The sequence below is a fragment of the Paralichthys olivaceus genome, chromosome 10, assembly GCF_024713975.1.
Source record: "Paralichthys olivaceus isolate ysfri-2021 chromosome 10, ASM2471397v2, whole genome shotgun sequence".
Taxonomy (NCBI): Eukaryota; Metazoa; Chordata; class Actinopteri; order Pleuronectiformes; family Paralichthyidae; genus Paralichthys; species Paralichthys olivaceus.
Window position 1 is genome coordinate 18,581,563 of NC_091102.1, and position 27,010 is coordinate 18,608,572.

A 27,010-nucleotide genomic window follows, 5' to 3' on the forward strand; every position below is an offset into this window, starting at 1 on the left:
TTAAAATTATCACATGTCGAAATCACACTAAACACCATACTGTACTTCATTAGGCCTTTTAAAATAAACATGCAAGTGTGAAGCTGATAAGATGAATAGGTCACAAGATATGCAGGGCATATAGAGACAGACAGAGAAACGTTTGTGGAATTAGAGTGACTGAAGAAAAAATTGTGTAAAAATGGCAGTAAATACATTAATAACAGCTCAGCAGCAACAGGGGGAAGGTTATGGGATGAGAGAAGATCGCCATCTTAAACTATGAAAAAAAAGGTTTTCTAAAAATAGTTCTTCTCAAACTTGTTCCCTATAGAGGTGTTTTTGTTTTTAACACAGAAAAATTATTTAAACTGTGCATCACACATTTAGCTGATGACAGCCAGTCCTGCATCAACGAGTTAAAACAGTCTCTTAGTGACATTATATGCATCAGTCATATGCTTATACTGTGATCTGCGTGGCTGCTGAAACTGAGACAATAGCTGAAAAGCAATCATTAAGGAGAAAGAGAGACGTGTGTGTTTGTGTTTGTTTGTGTGGTTTAGACCTGTGTTCACCAGCACGTCACATAAACCAGACCAGAGGATTATCTGTAATAATACTGACTCGCTCAGGTTTTAGCAAGAGTTTACTGTGGGATTACCGAGCAATATGACGCTGAGTGGATTGTGCTGTCATTATGATTATTATCTATCATACTGAGCTCTGTGATTCATGCTGCATTTCTTTTATTTAGTGTCCTATTTGCACAAGCATCCAATATCACTCTACAACAGTGGATCATTTGCAAATTTTCCACTTGGGTAAAGAACTGTCATAATGGAGCATCTGGAAGGAGTCTGACTGAAATATTTGCGCTTGTATTTGGATGTAATTGCAGTGTTTTATCTAATATGCAAACTTAATAGTGTCAATTTGACTTAATGACATTTCACAAATCTATTCAAGTTGTTACTGAATGTATTTTGACCATTATGAAAGACTGAGAGAATCACCCCTATAAATCCTTTACTGATAACCAGAATGTTCCTGCATCCATCCTGTCTGCCAAATGTCTGTGGAAACATGCCAACTGTGGGGATACTTGCTTTGGGCTTAGTTTATTTGTTTTTCCCCCTCTCTACGTGCCCACTGCAGGTTTGCCTGAGCTCCTTCGTTGAGCCTTGTGTGTGGATTCATAGTTCCCATGCCATCTGATGTCAACAAGCTCCTTCAGCAGCACTAATCCTCTCCTGAAACTCCCCTAAATCAGTCAGCAGAGGCACCAAACTAAGGCACAGCCGAGTTTCACATGAGTGCAGTTTAAAACTCAAGAAATCACTTCATAAAAGAACTGTAATAAACATAGCTATCAACTTACAAACTGTTCTCTCGTGACTTTTGCAGACTGAAAGAAAAGGAAGGAAGCAACAACAGTCAAAGTCAAGAGGGAAGATGAAAAGACAATATTTGCTACAAATGGACAAAGTGCCAAAAGAAAAACTGTAAACAGTGAATGCACACAATTGAGTTGTGTTACTGTTATAGATGAACGTTATTTTTGGCATGTGCCTTTATGGAAAAAGAAGACAACGGAAAGTATCACAGGTCCAATGGATATCCTTTAATCATTGTATATAGGCTATGTATCTATCTATAGATCTATATTGATAGATCTATAGATAGAAAGATAGAGATTCAATTTTGTCCTATCACAATTCATGGCGATACAGGTTTGTATTACACAACAAAACTTGGTGATTTGTGTCACTGCTTACTTTGTAGACCTTTTAGACTTTGCACTGCTATCGCTCTCTGTCCTACTCAAAAACGCACTGACGGTCTGTCACAGTGACACTGACCATCAGCAGCACCGGGAGAAATCCCAGGGAAACCACTTTACTTTCGCTGTGGAGGCAGATCGATCAGCACCAAAAATGTAATAATCTGAAGATACACTCCTGAGTAATATTCCCACATGGCTAGGTTAAAAAAATATTATTAATTTGTTATTTTGCACACGCACACACACACACACACACACACACACACACACACACACACACACACACACACACACACACACACACACAGGGAAAAAGAATACCCTGCTCCCAGCTAGACCACCAACATTGGAGCATTTTATCTGTAATATGTTGTGAATTTAATTTAAATGTAGTTCACTTTGCCCAACACATATGTTGTAGAAAATCTTATTTCACTTTTTCAAACTAATTAAAAATGTTAATAAATTACACTTGTGTATTATGATAGTTGTGACTACCATGTAATCCAATTTTTGTGCAATTTAAACTGCTCTGTAACATATCACATTAGGTGTTAAGTAATGTATGAAATGGAAAATGAAAAACATGTTGGGGCCTGATAGGCTGATGGCACTATTAGTCAATGAAATTATATAAAAACGTTAATTGAATGTAAAATTATAAATGGACTTTGATAATTCATAGCTGATGGATTCAGTTGTATATTGTATGACATTCAGATCACACTTGATCCCCCCCTGTCCAATTTGGAGGATGTTTTCTCTGCTTGGACAAATTAACTATAAAAAGCTTCAAGGTCAATCTCTTCACTCCGCAACACTGGTCCATTAGCCAGCTCATCGTTCTCCAAACTGCTTATATTTGGGGAGGTGGTGCTTTGGGGGGGGCTGGGCTGAGATGACAGACTGTCAACAGAGGCCTCTGACAAGGCAGAGCACAACCATTACTTTCATGTGAGAAGATGGGTTAATTATAAGATTTGGTTTCTAATATGGAGCCTTTCAGAGGAAGTGCAGAGCTTATAACCGGTAATTAGACATAAATCGTTTGGCTGAAGGAAATGTAGGGATGTGGAGGAGGGGGTGGGGTTGAGTAAGCTCAGGCTTGGTCTGTGGTAAAGGGGAGAACATGTCATCCTTTGGAAACACAATTTACTTTGAAAGGTATTACAGTGTTGGGTTTCAAATACTGATTTTATTATATACAGCATATGATTATCACTGAATACACGACTGAGGACAATGTGTGGATGCATCCATAGCATTCAATTATCTGTCCTTGGTTTATATAAGAACCTTGAACAAGAAAAGCTATGACTTCAAAAAAAGCTAGGGACAAAATCATTTTTAGCACATGTAGACCAATACCTTTTAGACATGTAAGCATGTACTGTATGTGCTCAAGCATGCCGGCTTTGTAGGTTTGTAGCTATGTTAGCAACATGACTGTAGGGATAGCAATGTCACAAAATATCAAACCAAATATTGGATGAGATGGAGATTTTGGTGCTAATGACTTGGGTGATCTTCTGACATCAATTGCTTCACTGAGATTGACATAGTGGTTTTGAGTGAAGTGTCTCGACAGCTACTGGATGGATTTCAAGAAAATTCAGAACATACATTCATGTCCCCATGATGGCTTGTAAAACCTGTGGTGGTTTCCAAACTTCACATCTAGTCCCATCAGCAGATTAAACTTTAGTTGTCGAATCATTCGTTGATGATCAAATATCACTGTGAGTATGTTAGCATGCTGATTTAAGCACCAAAGCACCAGTATAATTAAGCATGGTAGTAGACCCTATGGTAAATGTGGAGCAAAGGGCCAGAGTGCATGATCCAACTGTCTTTACTAGTTTCAGAAGAGCACAATTGTAATTTTCCTGACTAGTGCACACTTTAGTCCATCTGAGCTCTAAATGGGTGTGTTGGTCAGATGCATTGTTGGTGCATTCATTGCTATCTTGAGACAGAAAAACACAACAAAAACCTGGTCTTACGTCAGTGGCACATATTTTACCTGTTTCGGGTGCATTATCAAGATAGCAATACATGCCTACGCAGAGGCGGACTTAACCATCAGGCAAAGGTCGGCAATTGCCTTGGGCCCCAAACTACAAGGGGCCCCATAAAGAACCTAATAAACTTATGGATACAATTTTTTTGTATCTTTTTCGTTAATGAATCATTTCTTTTTAAAAAACCATATGCTAAAACAGCATCAGAATGCCTATAATTCACAAGTAACTAGTGTCTCTGCAACCCCCCTCTATAATGGACTATTCCATGAGGGCATCCATGGAAGTGATTCAGGGTGTAAACAGAGACTGACGAGAAGTGCAGTTCACACTTAAAATAACTAGATCAGTTCATACAGATGAAAATGAACGAGTTCATGTTCATTTGGGATTGTTTAGATGATGATCATGTGTTTAGTTATTAATCGATGGTGTCGGATCATGAATCTTTGTCGCTCCGGTCACGAGTCCTGTGTGTGTCGCCTCTCATGTTGTGCGCACACATTAGGTAGATGACTTACTTTTCATGATGTTTAAATGCAGTCTCATAAACTCTGGAATCAAACAGACACCGAGTTACTTCATGTACTGATCAGGTCCTGATAACTAGTGATGAGTGTTTATTAGTTAAAGTGAGAGCAGCTCAGAGTGGAGGAGGAAACAGAAACTCCAGCTCGATACAAACCAACTGCAGCTTCTGCTGTGATCATGAAGCAGCTGATCCCTGAGCAGCTGTGACCAGAGAAACTCTGTGTTCCACTGTTTCCAATGTTCTTCAACTAAGTCTCTGACCGGCTGCTTCATGAACGAGCTCTGATCTCATGGTGTGCGTCGCTCTGAGTGAGTGGTATTTCACACTCCTGGGATTTTAAATGATGGCCTTTACGATGATGATTTAAAAAACGTGAGCATTTTTAAGAGAAAGACATGAAAATAAAAGCATTCAAGGGAGAGGAAGAAAAAGACAGGGACAAAGAGACATGGTAATCATTTTTAAAAGCATTTTTTGTTATAATTTCTGTAACCTCCTATTTCCTTGTGTGTTATCTTCTAACTTAATTAAAACAAAATATAAGACAGAGGCCTATCATCAACTTAAGATCCTGCTGAAAACCAAGGTTATAGACGACAGATCTTCCATGTGAATGCACAATACGGGTCATTCTTATTCTAGAGTTTGTACATATTGTTTATGAAAATAAGATTTTACTGTGAGTGCATTTGTTAAACTGTTAATATGTTTTGTTGGGTTGGGAAGTTCCAAGTAGGACTTTCTTAGATAGATAAGGATTGAAAATAGATGGAGAACAATGTATGCCGAGGGCCCCATGCCTGTGTTCGCCTTGGGCCCCCAAATTGCTAAATCCGCCACTGTGCCTAAGTATGCATATATAATGCAGGTCACACTCTGATGGCCACAGACAGTGAAGTGTTCCCTTTTCTTACCTGGCAAGTATGCCCTTACAATAGCAATCTACTAAGGTGCAAGTGCACCTGGCTTTTGAATAGAAAAACAGATGGCATGTTACACCCAAAACAAACCTATAATTAATTAAGAGACAAACTGTTAGTACAAAAGTTTTTTCCGCTATTAAACTTGCCAAGGTGCGTTTTGATACGCCTTAAATATTTCGATCTTGTTATTTATCTATCCATGACCATGCCTCTAGTATCAGTTACATTGGCTGACATGCAGCAAGTTTTACTTCTGCATGCTGTGCACTTCGAACGATGAGAACATTTAAATTGATTATAGTACAACACAAACAGTAGTGCCAGGTCTAAAAGGTGTGATCTTACCAACTGCAGCCTACTTCTGTCCGGGTGGTATAATTCGACCAATTATAAAAGCTACTTCTGGGGAACACTTCTGGAGGAAAGAAATGTAGTATAATTCTTCGAGAAAAGCAATCTAATTGGTTGTGCCCAGTGTATTATAGAGTTTTCGCATATAGGCTTTTTGAAACATTGGTGTAGTTGAAAGCCTCACTGAGCAGCTGAGCTTGCTGCAGGTTTTAAGTGGCTGTGATGACAGTAAGATGACACATAGGCAATGAAATGTCAGGATGTGAGTCATACTAATGAAGCAGCGACTGAATAAAGGTAGAATAAACCCCTCTGGAACATTCCTAGGCTAACTAATGATTAACAGTATGACTAAACACGCTACAACTAGAGACTTTAACTGCTAGATTCTAAAGAACCATTTCATGAAGTGTCAGTCACGACAGTTACACAATTCACATAAAAGGGAAAACGAAATCAAAGGGCCTGTGACTGTGCTTGCCCTGGACAACAATACAAGGAGTATATCCTCATAAACACACACACACACACACACACACACACACACACACACAGTCTGCCTATGATTGGCTCAGACCCTACACCAATTTTCTTCCTCTAATTACAATTAAAATAGTCACGCTTGTTTTCATGCAGCATAAGCACACTGGAGCTCAACTGAGAATGGCTCACTTGTTTATTGTGGTCGTGATGACAAAAGGGCCTTCAATAACGGGGGGCCAGCCTGACCTGTGCTAGTGAAGATAGAAGCTTGTCTCTTTCTCTGACCAGAATATTAGCAGATGGTTACCACATGACATCTAGGAGCTAAAACGTTGTATGTTCCAGTATGAACTTTCATTACATTTTTCAGTGGGGCTGTATCTGAGAAAGCAAAGGGTTGAGTCAGTTGCTTCAAACCTTTTCTATCAGTCACCTAATAAAATATCCATAAAACACCCATGTAAAAGAACAGCTTGAAAATATCCACAAAATTCACAGTGAGCGAGCGGGCGTGTCAATTTCTACCAGTGTGATGTGATAAAAACAGCAACAAAGAAAATTTACATAATGTCCTACCTCCTGCAAACTCTATACTGGACTATCTCTGGAAGCTTTTCTTTATATCTCTAAGCACACCTCCATGTCATGACCACGTTTTCTACACAAGTCAACGCAAACTCTGCGACATATGATGCTACACCCAAATATCTCTATCAGTGGCTCTGCTATTAGCCGTTATGGTTTTGATTGGATTTAATTTGTTTCGGTAAGCAAACGTGTGTTTTCAATGTATGTCTGCTCTGACAATATTTAGTATATTAGCATGTTAAAAACTGCCAATTGGAATTAAATGCAAACTAAAGTTAATAATGATGTGAATGTAATCAGTTTTAGAGGCATTTCTTATATTAGGAGATAACTAATATTAAATCTTTGGAACCATTAATGTCTTAACAAGTGGCTATATAGCTATATATGTGACTTCACCCTGCTGACCAATTCCATAGGATGTATGCGCACCGACAAAATCAGCTACAACCCTTTGTATTAACGTCACATGAAGAGACATTACATGGGCCACTAGGGTCAGGGTGATTACATCATTCAGGTACTGTAATCTAGGACTGCTTTTAGATCACTGTCAACATTATTACAGGGTCTTATCTTCATTGGATAATGCAACAGCCCGCCTTGATCCTCTGTCAGTGTAATACCCGACTCATCACATTACTGGACAGAGCTTAAAGCGTTAGTTTAAGTATGAAGTGGGAGTCCTTTATTGCTATCCCTGGTGGTAATAGTCAAAAACTCCCTGAAGCACTTTTCGTTTTAATTAGCACAAAATGAAAACAACTTAAAAAACAGCTATAATGCAATTACACTCTTTCTGTGATAGAAAACTACCCTCTCAAATGCACAACTAAATGTCACTGCTCGGTTCGCACTGTGGTGTGGTTTTGTTTACTTGTGTTTTGGCATGAGGCTACTCTGCGTCTGGTGCAGACAAAAGGAGAAGGGGTCCCCATTAGATCTGTGCTTGCAACAAAATGCCCTCTGTTCTCTAAATGAATGTGTGAATACATTTGTGAGAGAGGAAAACACTGGAGGGGGTGTACAACTTGTGTCTATTAATTGCTTCTATAAATAGGTCAAAAGCAATCTTCCCCTGGTCTCTGTTTTGGCACTGAACACCCTTAGCATACCCTGTATTACCCTGAATTACCCTGCAGAATATTTCACCACTTTCTTTAATGGTGCGGATTTCTGAGTTTACTGTGATAGTGTGCCAGAATAAATTATATCATCATTACTATTAATAAGATAGCCAGGGCATAATCTCACACTATGAAAATGAAGAGAAACAATGTTGTAATAATAAACTTGGGTTTTATAAGTTTTTCAATGGACATATAATATGATACAAAAGAAAATGACCACAGGACAATACAATCGATAAATGCGAACAGTTAGCATAAATAAAAGACAGTGTCAACCATTTTAAAAGGTTTAACAAAAAGAAAAGACTTAAAGAAGCTAGAAACTTAGATGGTCTATGGTAATTGGGCATGTATATAGAAAACAGAAGGGAGCCAAGAAGAGCCTTGGGGCTTGAGGAAGTAGAGTTATCCAGGGGGACAGAGCTAAGACTGTAGTCAGCTAGCACAAGTCTCCAAGTGGTTTAAGAGAATACAACAATCCCCAGTATTGATGACTGTATCAAGTAATTACTCTATTAAGTTGTGTCATGATTTTATGAAGTGTTCTGAAACCTCACTGGAAACTGTTAAAATCAATGTTACTTCATAATATTAGATGTCTTTCTCCAGAACCTTGGATATAACCAATTTTGGTTTGTGGTTACTTCTTGAAATTAACAAACAGAAATCAAACAACAAATCAGACAATCTTGAATGCTTAACTGCTTAATGATTAATTAACAATTGATTTCCAAGCCTAGTTTGTGATATTTCAGACTTTTGACCTTCCATATTTGCTTGTATTTTCTGCAGAAAAAGGCACTGATCATTAGACTACTTTAACACGGCACTTGGATCAAGAGTAGATATAATGGGATTAAAGGATGATGAATTAAAAGCTTTGCAGAATCTAGCAGCAGAAATGGTGTTGAGGACAAGAGAGTGTGGTGTTGGGTAAGGAATAGAAGTAGGCAGCTGTAGTGGAATAAAACAAAAAACATTCATGGTAATTTATCGGTTAATTAATTAAGAGAAGAGGAGACTAAATTAGGATTAACAAATGGGAAGAAAACATACATAAATGATTAAAAAAAACAGGAATAGCCCTGTCAAAAAAAGCACAGAATTAAAACTGATTGATTTGTAAGCCTACAGAATAAGATGCGTGAGGATGGCTTGAAACCTCTTCATGTGCACAGGTAACCCGAACCTGGTACTAACAATCTGTTTTGAGTGATGTGATCACAGGTGGTCAGCTCTCAGTACAGGTCTGAACGCTGCAAAATGTGTCTTAAATGTGTTTTGAGATCCAATCGCTCAGACAACATTTGCATTTTGTGGCCACCCACACAATATCAGCACTGACAATGGTGATGGTGATTTCTATTTCTAACCAAAAAATATTTCTTTATTCCCACTCTTGTTCTCTCTATAGCTCTTGCCCTAACCCTCAGTGTCAACCTTCTGCAACCTGTGTGCTTGCTACAAACGATCTGATGCTTCTGTCCACACACCACTCAGAGAGTGCATCATTGTCCTGTCAAATAAACATTCCCATAGAAGGACAAGTGTTTGCGTTAATTACATGATGTGTCAGCATCTTCCTTTGCATTTCCATGCCAGTGAAAATGCTTGCTGTGTGGCATGTCATCGCACGGATGCTCATTAGAGAGTTAGCCTCAGTGTAATCGTGTGAGCTTGAGAGACACTGACACAAAGACCAGTCAGTCAGGGTGACACAGTGGAGATAGTTTAGCATTAACGAAACATCAATGGGATTTCAGTGGGCTGTCATTTCACATATTCACCAAAATAATCTTCTTTAGCAATGCACGGCATACTAATGTCTATACAACCCTTTCACTGAATGCTAAGTCATATCATGCTTCACAGAAAGAAACAAACACTAACCTTTTTACCCAACTTTGGTAATAAGCCTCCAAATGAATAAGTCACTCTGAGCAATATTTTTCATTCAACTAGAGTGATCGCACCAGCTCATTAATCAACAGCCAACTGCATACCCTTGATGTTTCATTCATCAATTCGGCTACTGCTTCTGAAAGCTGAAGAAATGAGCGTGCTATATGCTAATGGATGAAAGAGAAGTCTGGTAAATTACAAACGTGGGAGGATGACAAACCTCGGTTTCATGCAATTTGACTGATGGCAAGTGCTGCTGAACTCAGTGATCTTGCACAGATGTGGGTTTTTTTTTAACAGAGCTCCAGGGTGCACCACTGAACGCTCTTCATGTAAGCTGGAGGGAATAGTGGTACAGTAATCCTTTCCTGAGTCATTCACCTGTACTGTATAGATGGAAGTGTGATGACATATTCCAAGGAGTTCCTGATATGATATGCTGATGATGATCAAGTCCATTAAAATAGCTGAGCCATTGTGGTTCCTAATGGACAGTGTTCCTTTTCAAACCAGTCAGCTGAAGAAACCACATATTCTATTATTAATGTAGACTATGAATAGAATTTTGGAATATTAAAGATAAAAAAGACAACAAGTGGCATTTTATAAATTGTAGACAGGAGTATACATGTTGCCCTATATTGGTAATATTGACAATGTTAAAGCTAACAATATCTGTCAGTACCCTTTAAGGTCGAGGCCTTACAATATTTTTACAGGGGATTTTACAAGTTGGGTCATTGCCTGTTTTTATCATTTTAATGTCGTGTGGTAGAAAGTCTATGACTTGCTGTGAGGAGGGATCTTCTCTTGGATCTGTTCTATATTTAAGGGATGTTCACTAAGCAGGCATGCATCTCTTTTTTATTTTATTTTTTTTAAGGCCTGCAAATTTATACACATTCACACGTGTAAACTGCCAAGTACAACCACAGGCGTCTACTATTGGCAGCTGAGCAGCTCCAGTTGTGCAGTTAGAGTTTGAAAGCCTTACTGAGTAGAAGGCTCCGAGAGAGAAACATAATACACTGATCATTAAAACCAGTCACTGGTTTTAATGCTGCGGCTGATCTGTACATGTTCCCTTAAGCAACCCTGGTGTTCCCAGCTGAATCCGTTATGAAGCCAGAAAACTCCTCCTTTGAAATCCTCCTCCTCCTCTACCTCAGGCAAACTAATCATACAGCGCTTGGGGCCTAATAAGACTGGAGATCTGGTAGTGCAGTTCTGCCTATAAAAGTAAAAGTCCAAGGAGTAAAGGATTGGTTTGCTTAGTGACAGCAACACATGGATACAGTTGGGGTCAGGTGGTTTGAAAAATAATGGGAAAAGCAAAAAGAGCATCACTATAAAGTCTCACCCACTGATGGCACAGCACCCAACTGCTGTATGTTGGTGCTGTGATGAAAGTTTCTATGAGATAACCTTGTCATATAACATGACCACGCTCATGTCAGCTAAACTATGGCAGCACTTCAGGTTGGTACTTTGAGATGTTGAAGTTGACTCATAGTCCAGGTTTTAGCACCTAAGAGCACATAAGATCTGTCAAGTGTCCAACTCACAACATAGAGAAAAATTACGAAGTTTGCTGCCTAACAAAGACAGATCACTGTGGCTGAGAAAGTGCATGTGTGTGTGTGTGTGTGTCAAGAGCTATAGAGAGAACAAGAGTGGGAATAAAGAAATATATTTACCTATTTGATTAAAAATCTGTGCTGATATTGTGGGGGTGGCCACAAAATGCAAATGTTGTCTGAGTGACATTTAAGACACATTTTGGTGCGTTCAGACCTGTACTGAGAGCTGACCAGCTGTGATCACATCACTCAAGACAGAATGTTAATAGCAGTTCTGAAAGGGAGCTATGCTTCTGACATTTCGCGCAAACATACGACATGTCACTTCTGAATCAACTATAAAGCATGGAAATCAGTGGCAGACAGGAGTTTTACTTAAAAATTTGCTCAGCAACTAAGAAGGCAGAAGAAAGGTAACATGGTAGTCAGACAACATTCAGGTATAACATCAGCAGCATCAATGAAAAATACCAATATAATTCAAACTTATTTTATTTTATAATTTAAACTATAATTGAAAGGTAAGGCGCATTTCTTTCCCGGCAAATTATGCTGTTCACAAAAAAATGCAAATAACATTTAAGTGATTCATTATTAGAATTATGATGAGGGTTTTTTATTTTATTGATTGTGAGTCTAATCGTAGGCTTTTCTGTGTTAGTTGAATTATACAGAAGGCACTAAGCATAAAATAGGCCTATAATTGTTAAAGCAGTTTTACAATGTTAAAATTGAATAGCTCAGAATTTTCTCCTCTGATATAAGTTCCTGTCAGTGGTGCTGAACACAAAGTACTCTCAGGTAATTGTCATAGTCCAACTTGTGTATAAACAATTCAATGATATTATTGATCCAGACGAGCTCTCACAGTTCAAGGGCTCGAGTCTGCAGTATTTTCATTTTCATAAACATGGCAAAATACCACATCAAAATCTCTATCTCTTTGCTCCCTTCATGTCTCTCTGTCCGGAATATTAAAGCTATGTTGTATTAATTCTGTTGGCAGAGTGTATGAAAAATCTGAAAATTGAATTGAAATAAATTCAACAAAGGCTGAGTTTCTGTCCGTCCTCCCCCTTTTGTAGAACCTGAATGATTTCATGTTGGGAGAAAAATCCTGGTTGGATAATTTAAGGACTGAACGTGAATGACACAACCTGGATTTAACTTCGGCTCAAAATAAAATCTATACACAAATCGTCTTTATAATAATGGTTCTGTGAACATTAAAACAACAATCAAGTTATCAGCCAGTTCCCCGGCATTCAAATATTTATACCATGAATTAATCACTGCGAAAGATCTGAAGCTTTAGATACATTGCATCAGGTTACAGCTGAATAATTGTAAATACATTTAATGTAAATTGGATCTAGCAAACAGTAGGATTTCAGCATCTTCCATTGACAAAATTCAAGTCTGCTAAATAATGCATGGGTGGACTATGCAGAATAAGATGTAAAAGTGTAAACCTACTGACTTTTTTCAGCTTCTTTCACTACTGCTGCTGTTTTTAAAAAGACAGACGTGCATTGCAAGACGTTCATAATTCCAGCTCCACTGGATTAAAATAGTGGCTGTGCTTTATATTTACCTGTTTTCAATAAGGAATCTTAGTATCACCCTAATTTCATTCACCAGCACCGGCACACAGGACAGATCTGAAGGGGATGCCACTCACCATGAGCACAACAGCTCCATGGGGCATTTCAGGCATCTTTAGTACATCACGGCACACAACAGAGTTCCAAGGCCTCTGTTTCAGGGCTTATCCTCGGATTAGTGCCTGGAAAAGTTCATTCTGCCCTGGGAGACCCAGGGTGCACTGAGCCCTTCCTAACAGGGATTGTGTAACTGCTGGGAACGTTTGATTTTGTTTTGTTCATAGACGCAGGAGGATTACATCCTCAGGGACCCACCTGACCCGCCTCCCTCTTCTTGGCTGTCCTCTGTTGAACCCATACAGTGGATTACACCTCCCAGCCATATGGGAAATACAGTAGTGCAGGGATTCTCTCGTCTTACAATGCCAGGGTTAGTTGCTGAGCAGAGGTCTCATAAACAGTGTGACCTCTTGCATTGCACTCGCACTGTAAGCATGGCAGCAGATGTGAATCTTTAAGGGTTAATCTTAGAGGTCTTCCATTTTCTTAATCTCTGTATCCATTGACAGACTGGACATCTGGGTTACTCTAACTGCTGTGCAATATCACCAATAGTCCAACTGCATCAGCACATAGTGTTGGCTCAAACATAAACATATACTTGTAGCCTCAAATCTGAGCTGTACAATCATAATTTTCCCCCTGCTATAAAATGTAATTTGTAATTACCTGTTTTCCCCACAAAGCTACAGCGCCTGTGGTAGGTGTGAGGCAACATTCTAAACTAGCATGCCTGCTGAAAGCCAGAGCTAGCATACAAGAAAAAAGTTCGCAACAAAAGGTTAAAAAGTTATGAGTACTCAAATACCATATTGCCTAATTTAGCTGCCAAATCAGCCTTACAATCGGCATCTGATTAATCGAGACAGAACAAAAAAGAAGACTGGTGGATCTTTGTTTATTTGAAAGAACAGTGCACAGCATAATTCAATTCTAAGCTTCTCTTCTGGCAAACGCGAAAGCTCTGAATGCTTAATAAATTCTTCCGAAGGCTAAATTGCACACTTGTTTCATCTGGCAATGAGATTACTTGAATGGAATATTCTGGAAAACTGTGGAGAGAAAGACAATAATGAGGTAGTAATCTTATTTCTCCACAGCAGCTTCCATTGTTCTCCTAAAAAGCCTTCTGTTTAGTCTGCTTCAACTCCCATTCCCCATCCATCTTTCCATTGAGGAAAATTTTACTGAGCCAAGGCTAAATGAGAACAATAACATTTCTGCAGCACTCAAATGCATCAAACACAGATAGGAGAGAGTGCTATTGTGTTCCTGTGGCTCTTGAGACAATGGACAAAACAGATAGCAGTGGCAACTATTGCCGCAGTTTCAAGCATTCAAAAAGCACTGATCGAATGAACGGCATCACTCTCCATAAAACTTCTTTAATAACTTCCTGTGGATAAGCTCCTAGACTCAACTTCATTTTGCCTCTCACCTTGGTTGACTTCAGTCATCTTTGGACAACTTCCATGAAACGCTCAGACTAAAACATATCAATTAACTCCCAAAGCCTTTTCCTTGTGACAGTGGCCTGTGTAAATGAGGAATAATCGGCATGGGCCTGCAGGGGTTAAGCTCCTTTTTTTGAAGATTATGCTTTACTTTCTAGTGGCCTGGCCCAGGACCAGCCACTATCTTCTAATCCACAACTGCAGGCTTTTGATAGCTCCCACTGCGAGTCCTTATTACAGCCACTGATTAAAACTAAGAGACAGAGCGGGAAAAAAAGACAGATACGGAAATTAGAGTGACATAAGACAAGGAAGGGCAAGTGAGAGAATTAAAAATGAATCCTATATTAGAAGCAGGAGCCTCAATCATACAGCAGCTGACTTTGAATACTTCTAATCTAATACACGAAGCAAAACTATAACTTCTAAGTATGTTTTCGTAATCTAGTTCCTGCTTAAACCATCCACTACGGCAATGTGTGTTCCACCCCCGAATGAACCCACAAACATTCTTAACACTCACGCCCCTGCAACAGAGTGAACCTAATTTTCTCTTGCAGGGAAAACTTGTTATTTTACTCTACTATTGAGATATATAAATGGTTAATGGTGATTGGAGTATGTTGTGGGGATAATTTGCAAGTACCCATTGTCTGATCCATTTCAGATTTTTTATTCACAAACAAAATCCATGGAACAGAACTAGACCCTCTTTTAGGTGTGATGGCTTGCTCGGCCACTACATGGGTGATTTGCCATATTAACCTTGTTATATCAATTGAATGGATTCAGTCAAGAAAGACATTAGAGAGCTTCACTTCAAATCAAGTACAGAAAGTGTTTGACAGACAGACATCAAAATTGTTTTCCTGTGAAGAGCCCAGAACCCAGGACTCTGTACGAGCACCGCACCACTCACGCAGGCTGGATGGTTGCTCAAACCTGATCACATGGGTGCCACAATACAGAGGAAGTTAGTCACACTGTTCACTACATCTTAGCATGTACGTTTTAGTTAACAACTGCTGTGTGTGAGGTTTTCCGTCATGGTAGACCAATAACCTGCATGCTGACTTGACATGTATGGACAATATCATTGTTTGTACGATTGTAGGATGAGTTTGTGTTTTTTACTGGAGCTATTGGCTGCATGGGCTTCACTGCTTTCAGTACACTTAACTACTCATATACCGAGCCCAACAGAATTGAATCCACAAGCATCCTGTAATTACAACTTGTTGCTATAGAGTCTGCTGTTGCTTCTAGTCAGCAGAAGTTAAATAATCTTACATTAATTCTATAATATAATACACTTTCATATGTTCAAAAAGGACAAACCTGACCCATGGTGAAACAGGTCCACGTACTATTTGGTAAATAGTGTCTGAGGAAATGCTTGGAAATCCCACCCCTGTATGTTTAGTTAAGCCCTGTAACATTAACACCCTCAAGGTACTAACAACAAAATGCTACAAGTAAACATGGACACAGTGAACCAGCTGTAAAAGGAAAAAAAAAAGGCAATTGTAACAAATGTCGTTGCAGGGCTCCATCAATCACAATGGAGAACAATAATAACAACCTTATCTGGCATGAGCTGTTTACACTCCACTATCTTTTGTTAGGCACTTACTGTGCCGTCAGTCCTCTCCATCTTTTCTCCGCTCTGATACTGAGTAATTTCTGGGATAAAATCAACACATGAATAATTCACAACCATCTGCCACAGATCAGCAATCTGAATAAGACTCAAAAAAGTGAGGAGGTGCAATTCTTGTATTTATCTTTAAAACCAAATTCTCACAGCAGCCCCAAATTTTCACTTCAACACTGCTAAACTGCTATAACTTACAAAGACTGAAAACTCCACACACACTGACCAGATAATCAAAGAAACTGCAAAGTATTGTGCTCCATTTGCCCATCACCCTTACTAAGCTGTTTACCCTTGGTTTTATTTTTTTATTTGTTGCATGTATGGTAAATTAACCTGAGGATCGAGGTCAGGGACACTCGACAGTTATATATCACCAGATCCTGACTAGACAAGCAGTCAAGAAAAGAAAAAAACTCAAAATTCTCTACAGACTGCAAGCTTAAGGCACAACTACCACCCAGCAATAACTATATAATCAGGGATGAGATCAGTAAAAACAAAACTAATCCAAACACGCAATGACAAAACCCACGAAACTGGGCCTTAGCTTTCTTTTTGGTCAGATTACAAGCCTCAGAGGGGTTTAACAAACTCTACAAGGTCCCCAGCAGCAGGCGGCCTCTCGCTCTGTTTGGGTTCCAGGCAGGGGAGCCGCTCTGTATGACGATTTATTGACGCAAGATCCCCCTCAGCCAGGACTTGCCACCGATTACTGCCACTGGACCGGGAAGGGGGAGGTTGGGAATGAGAGGAGGGGTGAGAGGGGAGGGAAGGGTCTTATTGGGATGAGAGAGTTTGTCTGTGTGTGTCTGTGTGTGTGTCTCTGTGTGTGTGTGTGTGTGTGTGTGTGTGTGTGTGTGTGTGTGTGTGTGTGTGTGTGTGTGTGTGTGTGTGTGTGTTCTAGCTCTGGCTCCAAGGCCATAAACCCAGTTCCAAAATGCCAAGTAGCATGTCAACATGCCAGCCTTTGCCACCCAAGTTCAAGTCGGACAAAGGGCCCTTCAGTGCTCTAAAACGGTGGTTTAAGAATAGGAAATGATGATCAGTCATATATGGAAAAGGGCTCAGCCTTACTGCACAGACTGGAGGGCGACGAGGGTAAAATGAACTGCTAAGGAGGTGAAATTGAGAAGTGAAAGCGTCATACCTAATTTCGGAGCTCTTCAAGGTGGAGAAAAGTCTGGAACCTTAAGTGTTTTGGCTTAATACTGAATTTCAACAGAAGTATCACTCACCTACTGTTGTGAAAGGTTTTGTGTGGGGAATATGGTTATAGATCAGATTAAATATCTTACCCAAAAGTGGGATTAGGTTTATCCATCAAATAAGACATGATGGGTGAGTAAAATAAGGCTCCTTTCTTTTTTGGGTGAGTACTCTGACAACTGTTGATCCAGGTCGGGACCATTTTTCCATAACATAAAGATCGATTTTTTTTGTCAGTGAAAGCTCAAAACTGACAAAGGGGAAATTGTGCTCCTCCACCTTGAAGTTATTTCAGAAACTCTGAGGATAATAAACATTGTGGAGACATGAGAATAGAAGAAGCATGGAAATGATCAGAATTTAGGAAAATATGACCCACTCCAAGGTTCCACTTACATAACAAAGAATTTCACTAAAAGGAAGAAGAAAATGACAGATACCTTCTGGCCTGTGCCAGAGCTATCGGAACAGCCTGAAACATCCACTCTGACGCAAACCCCCCTGGCCACAACTCAACCGTGTCTCTACTCACAGTTCAAGACAAAAGGAGATTTTGCCAGCAATCCACATTGTGCCACACAGGACCAATGGCAGCACAACAATTAATCAATGGCTATGACATCACTACGTTGAATACGACCATGACAGCCAGTGCATGATGGGTAAAGAAGGACACAGTTGGCCTTTTGTCCATTTTGGTCAGCAGATGAAAAACTGGAAAATACAAATCTGACCCAAGAATTGGGTGTGATTAAAGAAAGAGGGTTTTTGAGCAGGTCACATGGTATTTCTCAGTGGTTGAGGTCAAGCATACTGGTGAGAGTGTTTTCAATCATGCAAAGAGAGACAGAGTGCAGTATCCTTCATGAGCAGTTAAGACTCTGTATTCGTTTTTTTTAAAATAAAGTAAAATCATCACACTTTACGATATCCATCCATTAATCCATTATCTGAACCGCCTATCCTTTGGGAGTTGGTCAGGTTAGCTTGAGCCAACTGCCTAAATATCTTGGTACATATACTGAGATGATACACACAGGAAAACCTAAAACATCAGGAAAAGTAAGGTGGATGACAGATCCTGGAAGAGAGAATCCCGGTTTGTGATAATTGCCATATTTTCTGGTGGGGCTGTATGTGAGTAAGATATCATGTAAGATGTCAGTCAGAAGGTTATGTTTTCACCAGAGTCTGTTCATTCATCTGCAGGATTATACAACTTGGTGGAGGAATGTGTCATTGGCCAGGGACGATCCTATAAATAACCCAAACATTTGCATTTTTTCATTGAATTAAGTATTTGAAAATAAAAATTGCTTAGAGTGCTGCCAAAGTGTTAAAATGTGTCTCTCTCATGATCTTCAGTTTAGGGATCCAACTTCAGACACGCACTAAAGTCTGGATATTTCCTTGAGAACAAAATCGTTTGAGTCAGTTGCTCAATAAACTTTCCGGAACATTTCCTGCCAGTGCCCCTGAGTAAAATGAGTGATTCTATGTGAGAATAAAGCAGGAACAGGAATCAGGTGCCTGACAACTCACTCAACCGTATTCAATCTATCATCGAACAAACAAACAGACGAAAGTAAAAAACAACTGGCTTGGCTTGGGTAAATTCAAATTTCTTAGCAGTTTTGTATTTCTTGGGACATGAGTGCAAAGCAATTAAACCAACCCTTAAAAATGAACTCAGACAATCATGTGCCTCCACTCAGATACCACTGTGTAAGTGCCGTTAAAACAATGCGACATGCTGGATTAAATGGTTTTGCCAACTGACTTCACCGAATTCAGTCACTCCTTGGAAGTTTGAAGAACCCTTGTAGAAAATGCTAAATCAAAGTGTAATCAATTTATTAAAATAATCAAAATGGAGAATAAGCTACACTTGTACTTTTTACTTATCTTTGTAAATAAATTAATTGTATTTATTATTTAAACTTGCCTGGTTGATTAAACAAAAAACAGATGTCATCAGAAGTAAACTAGGTTTTAAGCCATACTGACGAAAAGACACATACATATATCGTACAAACAATGACACTGCTGATCATCAGAGTAACACACTATATTTACCAGATCACTAAAAACCACTGCATGCAAAAATAAGCCAGAAAAGGTGCTTCTTTGTTTAGTAACAATGTGGTTTTCATCAATTTCCATTCATAAAACACATAGCATACACGATAGACAGATGACAGGTTCATTTTAAATCCTGATCTACATCACAAAAAAATCTATACTTGTTAAGCAAATTCCATTGACATCATCATTATCCTAATCCATAAAGCAAAATGCTATTATTATTCCAACATCAGGCATTTCTTTTCCAAATCAAAGCAATCACACATACACAGACAAGGACATACTGTGAAATACTGTATTTTTAATTTTTTATATCTTACCTGGTTGACTGTGAGAGCTCATGTTTATGGTTGCTGGTGGTGCAGGCAGACCTATGAGGGGCGGAGAGTTGAACAGTGTCAGTGCACCACCGCGGTGGCTATTGTGGCCATCCTGTGATTCCCACCACGTTGGAGCTGCCACTTGGTGCTGCCAAGTCGAGGAGGAACGCAGCGCAGTTGTTTCTCAGGGCTTCATGGCACACAGCCACAGGTGGAGACCTTGAGTGGTGTGTTGTGGCAGGATATCTTCAACCAAACAGTCAAGCTGTGAGAATAAGATGAAAACACAGAATTCTCAGATATATGGGGTATTCCAGATGAAAGATAATGTTTCAATTAACGGTGTTTCACAACTAAGAGCCTGGACAATGGTCTGAGCCAAAGTTCAGGTCTTTGTTACATTGTTTACATTTGATCCTTTTAGTTTTTGTTCACTTAATGATGTACTTATGTCTTGTCGTCTTTACCTATTCTTAACATTGGTTGGTCAACACACACAACTGTCGTTCATGGTAATTTTCTTTCTCTCTATGACACAAAATAAATATGCACACATGTGCTTTTTACCTAAAATAGGCTTTTTAATGATGTTCAGGAAGTTGCTGTGTGAGGTAAGTGTTGTATATGCATGGTCACCGGTGAGACAGATTGTGGCTGCCAAAGTGAGCTTAGCAACCACAGAGGAGAAAAGTCACAGCCAACAACAACAGCGAAAGAAACTCAGCTTGTTGCTGTTGTTATAAAGCAGAAATGAAATTACGTCAACTCCTTATGAATATATGTTTTCCCCCTTTTGACGCTGACATCTTTAATGAGTGTAGAAAACATGTTGAAAGTCATATAAAGTATCAAACTCGTTATTAATAAAAATCATTTGGTTTATTTTGGACAAGAGTAAAGAGGGAGTGATGAAAAACAGCATCTGGCTTCCTCCAAGTAAAAGTTGTATCACATCTGGTTCTTATCAAAGGATTATGGTTTCATTTGAACCATTTGTGTTTACTGAAATCATCTGCAGGTCACCCTCAGTATTGTTACCACACCCATCTGACAAAGCTTTTGAATTTAGTCCCAAAACCACTTAGATAATAAACACATATATCCTAAATATATACTTTTTTTAAATCACTTTTAATAAACACAATTAATAGAAAGTGACTTTGCAACAGTTCCAGCTTCTGACATTACTATGTTTTACTTTCACATCAAGTATGGTCCGCTGGGGAAGTCAATGTCTTAATAAAATTTCCTTTCCTTAAGTAGAACCCAAAATGAAATGAAAGCAGAGGCCTCCTGAGAGCTTAGATTTACCTGCGTCATTAGCAGAGAAAAAAGAAGAAGAAAACTTATCATGTCTAATGTGCAAGTGTCTTATACAATCAAAAATATGTATGTAAACATAAACGCACACACATAAAGGGAAGACTGATGATTCAACCCTAACCAGCACTAACTAAAACTTAACCTCCGTCCCATCTTACAGGTGTCAACAAAGCTGAATGCACAGAAGTGACAATGAGAGCTGCAATCAGTCACTAGAAATACCGCAGAAGCTGCAATAAAATGGTCTCCTCCTCGCAATCTCTAACAAATATACACACACGCCCAGTGTTTTGCTGTCACTGTTACTTTAAAGCTGTTGTACTGAATTACCGTCAAATGAATGAGTTTAGTGGAAAGAGGGTGCGAGCTCTGCATGGCCAAATAAAACCTCATGGAAATGCATTACTGCCAGGATTCTGCAGGGTCTTACTTCACTTATCAGGAATTATCGTTGAGGAAAAACAGTTCCTTAAGTGAGTGACAAATTTAAATGGGGGCCCAGCTTAATAATTGGTGAGGAATGTGCAGAAATATGAGGCGTTATATTGGAGGTATAATCTGGTATTTTATAGTTTATAAAGCTACAAAAAATTAGCTCTGGTTTTTCTGCAACATGTCAGATTTAATCTCTGAGTTTAAGAATAAAAGCGTTGTTATGGAAATGTAATTGCTGAGCACCTCGTATTCACTCTGTTTGAATTTTAGTGCAGCAGCTGACAGCATCCTTCAGGCCAGAGGCAAAATAACCAGAAGTGACGTTTAGATTCCTGCATGAATGTCTGACGTGAGCAAGAGTTAAATCATCAGATGATACTTTGACGGACAGGAGGGATCCTCTGTTTGGGGGTTGCTGGGATATGCTTAGGCATGAGGTGCCAGAAAAAAAAGGCCAGAGAGTAGTGACGCTTTTCTCAGATCAAGCCGCCTATTATTGTCAAAGTAGTCGTCTGTCACACAAGAATTCAGGTTGCTTTTACGGCTCGTCATACTGTGTCAGCAGTGACCTCAGGCACTGAGTCCTCTCACTCTCTCTGCCACAAAAAAACTAGTGCAGCTCAAAGAGAAGACAAAACTACTCCTTTTCTGACACCATCATTTTTGGCATGGTCTGCTTTCAGCTGTGCGGCTCTTAACGTCCCATCCATGATTTCTTTTTCTCTAAAATTTAAACTGTCCTCCAGGGATCCTATTAAAAAGGAATCTTTGTACAACACAACAGGTATTTCTGCTGCACTGTAGAACCATAAAATAGTACCACCTGCGTCTCTTAGCGTGTCTCATTTCCACAGACTGACACTCGAGATTGGATAAGATTTATTGTTCCCGTGCAGCAAGGTTTGAATCTGGAAACGTTGCATGGCACTTGACAGGAAAAACAGCTCTCAGGACCCCTTAATGGACTTCATTTCCCAAGCACTCTGAGCGCTGCCGGGAGTAATCACGATGGCATAAAAATAACATGTGGTCGGATAGTGAGCAGTAAACAACAATTAAGAGACCCCTAGCATAGTTCATGAAATGAATCATTGAAAACGCACTTACTCCATGAAGACGGCTTCAGCCTTTCGGCCCTAATTGACTATGAATTATTCAGATGGCGAGTGGGATTAGTGGCACCACTACTATGCAACTGATTGACATGTTCCAGATTTTTCTTTGTTATTGGCAAAAATAGTCAAGGTATTACCATAGAAAAAAAACATTCATCTAGAACATGGAAATCCCAAAGGAAAAGCATTAGATCTCACTTCAAAACAAGGACAGACTGTAATACTCTAAAATACTTATTAAGGGTCTGACGGGGCTCAACCCATCCTCCTTTAAAAGAGGGAGGCTGACGGTTATCTTATGATTGTATATATTTCGACTGACCGAGAAGAATTTAAATAATTTTCCAACCAAATAAGATTTTATGAGAATTACACTCCCAACAGGGATCCATGCTACATTCCCAAAATAACATCTCTATCATAGGGTTTCTTTTATGTGTAATGCATTTATAAAATGTAAAATAGCAACATGACAGAAAAGACCCTGGAGCAAATAAAGGAATCAATGGCAGTAGTGTACACCGATCATCCGTATCTTCCAAAAGACATCATTGACTGAGGCATTAAACCAGTTGAAAAATTGTGGTAAAAGCAGCAAATATAAGAAAGAGGTGACTGAGGAGCTAACATTCTATCTCACTAAGGATATAGTGCCATTCGGAGCTGACAACATGGGATTAATACTATTTATTAATATTTGCAGATTAAAAGTACATTTCAAAGTTGTAATGAAAGATCTCAATTCAGATCATGATTGTGTAAAAGGCAAAGGTTTGTTAAGTCAATGTGACACATGTGCAAGTGGGTAAGTTGAAACATGGCAGAGGGGGGGTGAGTTAGCACATGTTTGAAAAGGAAGGGTGATACATTGTCTGGCACAAAATGAGCTGCAGTAACACAATACTCTCTGTGGCTTGTTTGCAAGTGAACAAGGCCAGCTATGACGGCAAGCCATCACATTAGTCAGCTGTTGGCTGAGCAGGGACAAGATGACAAGACGAGGAGCACAGGCATCAAGTGGCACAGAGGGATCATTTTTCCTTCTGCTACAGAGCAGTAACAGGCTGGGGTCAGTTTTACATAGAGTATGACCAGGTAGCAGCCAAAAACACACAAATAATGGATATGCCATAAATATTCTTCTTTTGTGTGATAACAATATGTCAGTCAGTACCTCCACCAAGTTTATTTGTCTGCAGGATTACACAAAAAGGCTCATTTGCACCAAACATGGTGGAGGGATGTGTCATTGGCCAAGATCCTGTTCAATTCAGGCCAGATGATTTAATATAATTTTTTCTGCATGCACTCAAGTCCAGATTTATTTCTTTAAATTTTATGAAGGGGCTTTATGTGAGAATGCAAATGTCTGAGTCAGTTGCTCTCGACATTTTTAACAGACATTATAACATCTGGACAGTGACTATTCACCTATTATTCCACATTGAACATCGGGGGCATGGTTTTAATTGTTACAGTGACTGAATAGTCAAGTTATATAAAAGGATTTTTAGATGCTATTTACCCTCCTAGGTGCTTCAGATTTCTCAAATCTTACTCAACTGTTAGGTGTTTGACACTGGCCTTGGCTGAGGTCTTATCTCTCTCTGAGTGCCCCTCCATTTACAGTATGCAATGTAAGAAAATAATACTGAATACTGAGCAGAAGATCCAGACATATTCACATAGATGGTGGTCATACTTCATCTCATGTGCGTCATCACTTCTGATGCTTAATTTTTGACAAAGTGCCTTGAGCATTTGACACAGAGTCTCTGTACAGACAGATGTGTTCTTAAATCTGCCGTAGATCCGTAAGACCCACTCGCTTATAAATCATGCAGTGGTAACAAGTATTTCCTACAGACATCTGCTTACTTGAACAGGTGAAAAAATTATAAATCATGCAGATATCGCAGCTACGCATATGTGGAATTAACATTTTCAGGACAGCTGTGCCTCCAAAACAGTTGAGGCAGTCAATTAAAGTTGCCCTGATACAAATATATATAACATGCATCACTTGCCACTGTGCCACTGGTGTATTGTTATGCAAGTGAATGTCCACAACTACTGCAGCTGCTGCTGCCTGCTTAGCTTTAATCAGCCTCCACCTGTAGGCTCTGACTGTGTTCTCTGGAGAGACGATATATCTGCCACCATCACTCCCTAATCCCCCATAGCTCCCTCTCTGTAGCTCTCCACAGGGAGCCATGATGTCAGAGCCGAGACGCGAAACATTAATTGTTCTGGTGAGCTGTATTTTTATGTAAATCAACCTTTCTCTGACTGAGTGAACTGAATATTTCATAGTGAAATGCAGATGAAGCAAGCTTTTAACATGATGACGAGACCTGTCACTCGAGTTGTGCACAAAAGTAAATCAAGATAAAGATATTCAATAAAGGTTCTTCAGAATGAGTCACTTAAGATTTATTGTTTGTTCCAACACTGCAACATGCAATGCACATCTGAGTGAAGTTCTGTAGAAGCAAACAATTGAGAGGCTGGAAGGACACGCAAACAACATGCCTGGAAACCCACTTCCTCAACGTCATGTATAAAGTTTACTGGCATTCTGAAATGTATCACCTGCGTACAGACAGTGTCATGATATAACAAAGCCACAGATTTCAATTCATATGCGACCTTCCGCACAAACCTCAGCATGAAAACTACTATGTCCTCCTGATACCAATAACTTCCCACTTTTTCTGTTGTATGGCTCAGCACAGTACTGTTTATCTCATGCCTGAATGTCATGGAATTAAACAATGAACTTAACTGAGACTGGCCATGGTGGCTTCTTCAAATCCAGATTGCTTAAACACAACTGTACATTTGTAGGCTATGGATAGAAATTTTGGAGAGTGCCATGTTTCCTTTGCATGTGTGAGCGTGCATTCCTGTGAAACTTGCAGGGAGATGTGGGAATGGGGTTTAAAATGTGTGGCATCGAATATCATGGCACACCACAATGAAGCACTTGGACTGGCTTATTATGTTGTAATACAAATGTGATGTGGGGAGATTTTTGCTTCAAACCCCTTAGCGTTGTGCAGTTTACACCTCATGGATTCATCTATGGTCAGGTACTTGGAAGTGATGGTGACCATGATGACAACTCCAGGGGCTTAATGTATCACCGTGCATATGCATCTTTCAGACTCAATTTTGTCCGTCTGCTACTTCTCACTCAACTGTGGGATCTTTAAAAACAAACTTGTGCGCAGGAGAATGTGCGCACTTGTACGCAAACTTTAACCCATAGGTACGAACATTCTGGAGACGTGAAAGGGGCAATGCAGATGTGACAAGGTGAATTGAAGCCAAAATCTTTATCCACCTTGTAATTAACATTAAAACCAACAGTGTTTCCATTAGGACCTTCGATTGAAAAAGATATAAAACAAAGGAAATTACAGTAAAATGGCATAAAATAACTGTTATTGAACCAAATTAAATATGTACAGCCGATACAACATGTCGCCTCACATTCTGATGATGAGAAACACTTTTTTTTTTATTGCCCCCACCTTTAAATCTGATTTTCCTTCTGGCTCTGTCCTCTGTGTTGTACTCACTCTCACTCACTGCAATAACAGCAGCAGCAACGTGTTACCACCTGTCTTTTCTTTATTAGTGACATCACTGCTGTGGCCACCAAACAATCTGTCTTTCTTCACCTCCACCTCACTCACAAACACCTTGATATAGGTGTTGGTGAGTTCTGCTTCTTCTTCTCACCGCTTGATGCCATGATTGTATACATGAGGTCCTTGGCATTGAAATTTAAATGTTTATGGTTGAACGTGGGCCTGTAGAGGGCAGACTTCGAGGCAGATTCACGTATGCACGTTTCCAGGTGAAGTGTGAGTTATAAAGGGAAAATTGCCTTCAGGTGTGTGTGCACACGGTTTTATAAATCTGAATATTTTGTTGCGTATGCCATTTTCGGCCTTTTAGTATAAATCCCTCACTGTTTTATAAATGAGGCCCCTGGAGTCTTGCAGTTGTTGTAAGTTTATAATACACAACTGGCTGGTGACAGGGGTTCACATACTTTCTTTTCACTAGGTAAAACCCCCGCCTACTGTCTGGTGACCCCGTCCTACACTGTCATTGGCTGTTGTTGTTGCTGAATAGTCTAGATATTTAGTCTGCTATAAATCTAATCTGAGGACACCACGTATATGCGAGCCGCTCCAATTCCATATTTGAAGATTTGGCACATTTTCTTATACAAGTGTAGCTTTGATGAAAGATATTTTCAAAGTGTAGCCTCCTCTTACTAGCTTTAATGAGCAATCATTCAACACTCATGTTTTCATACTGGCAACAAACCAGCTACTGAGTCAAATAAAAAGTAGGAAGTACCATCTTTCCAGAGTGCGAAGTCCTGTTGATAACAGAAGCCCATTCAACTTCCTCTTCATTATTCTTTCAGTTTACTCTCACTCTTTGACTCATATATTG

At 39.4% G+C, this 27,010-nt stretch overlaps 1 protein-coding gene across 3 annotated transcripts in view; it reads right to left on the reverse strand.

Moving 5' to 3' along the window:
• hdac4 (histone deacetylase 4) overlaps positions 1-27,010 on the reverse strand; it is a 125,208-nt gene that overhangs the window by 91,845 nt on the left and 6,353 nt on the right. For all 3 annotated transcript variants that reach the window (XM_069532742.1, XM_069532741.1, XM_069532743.1), the window contains exon 2: positions 19,662-19,926. In XM_069532742.1, coding sequence (XP_069388843.1) covers positions 19,662-19,683 — 22 coding nt within the window. In that variant the 5' untranslated portion in view covers positions 19,684-19,926. The remainder of the gene's footprint in view (positions 1-19,661; positions 19,927-27,010) is intronic.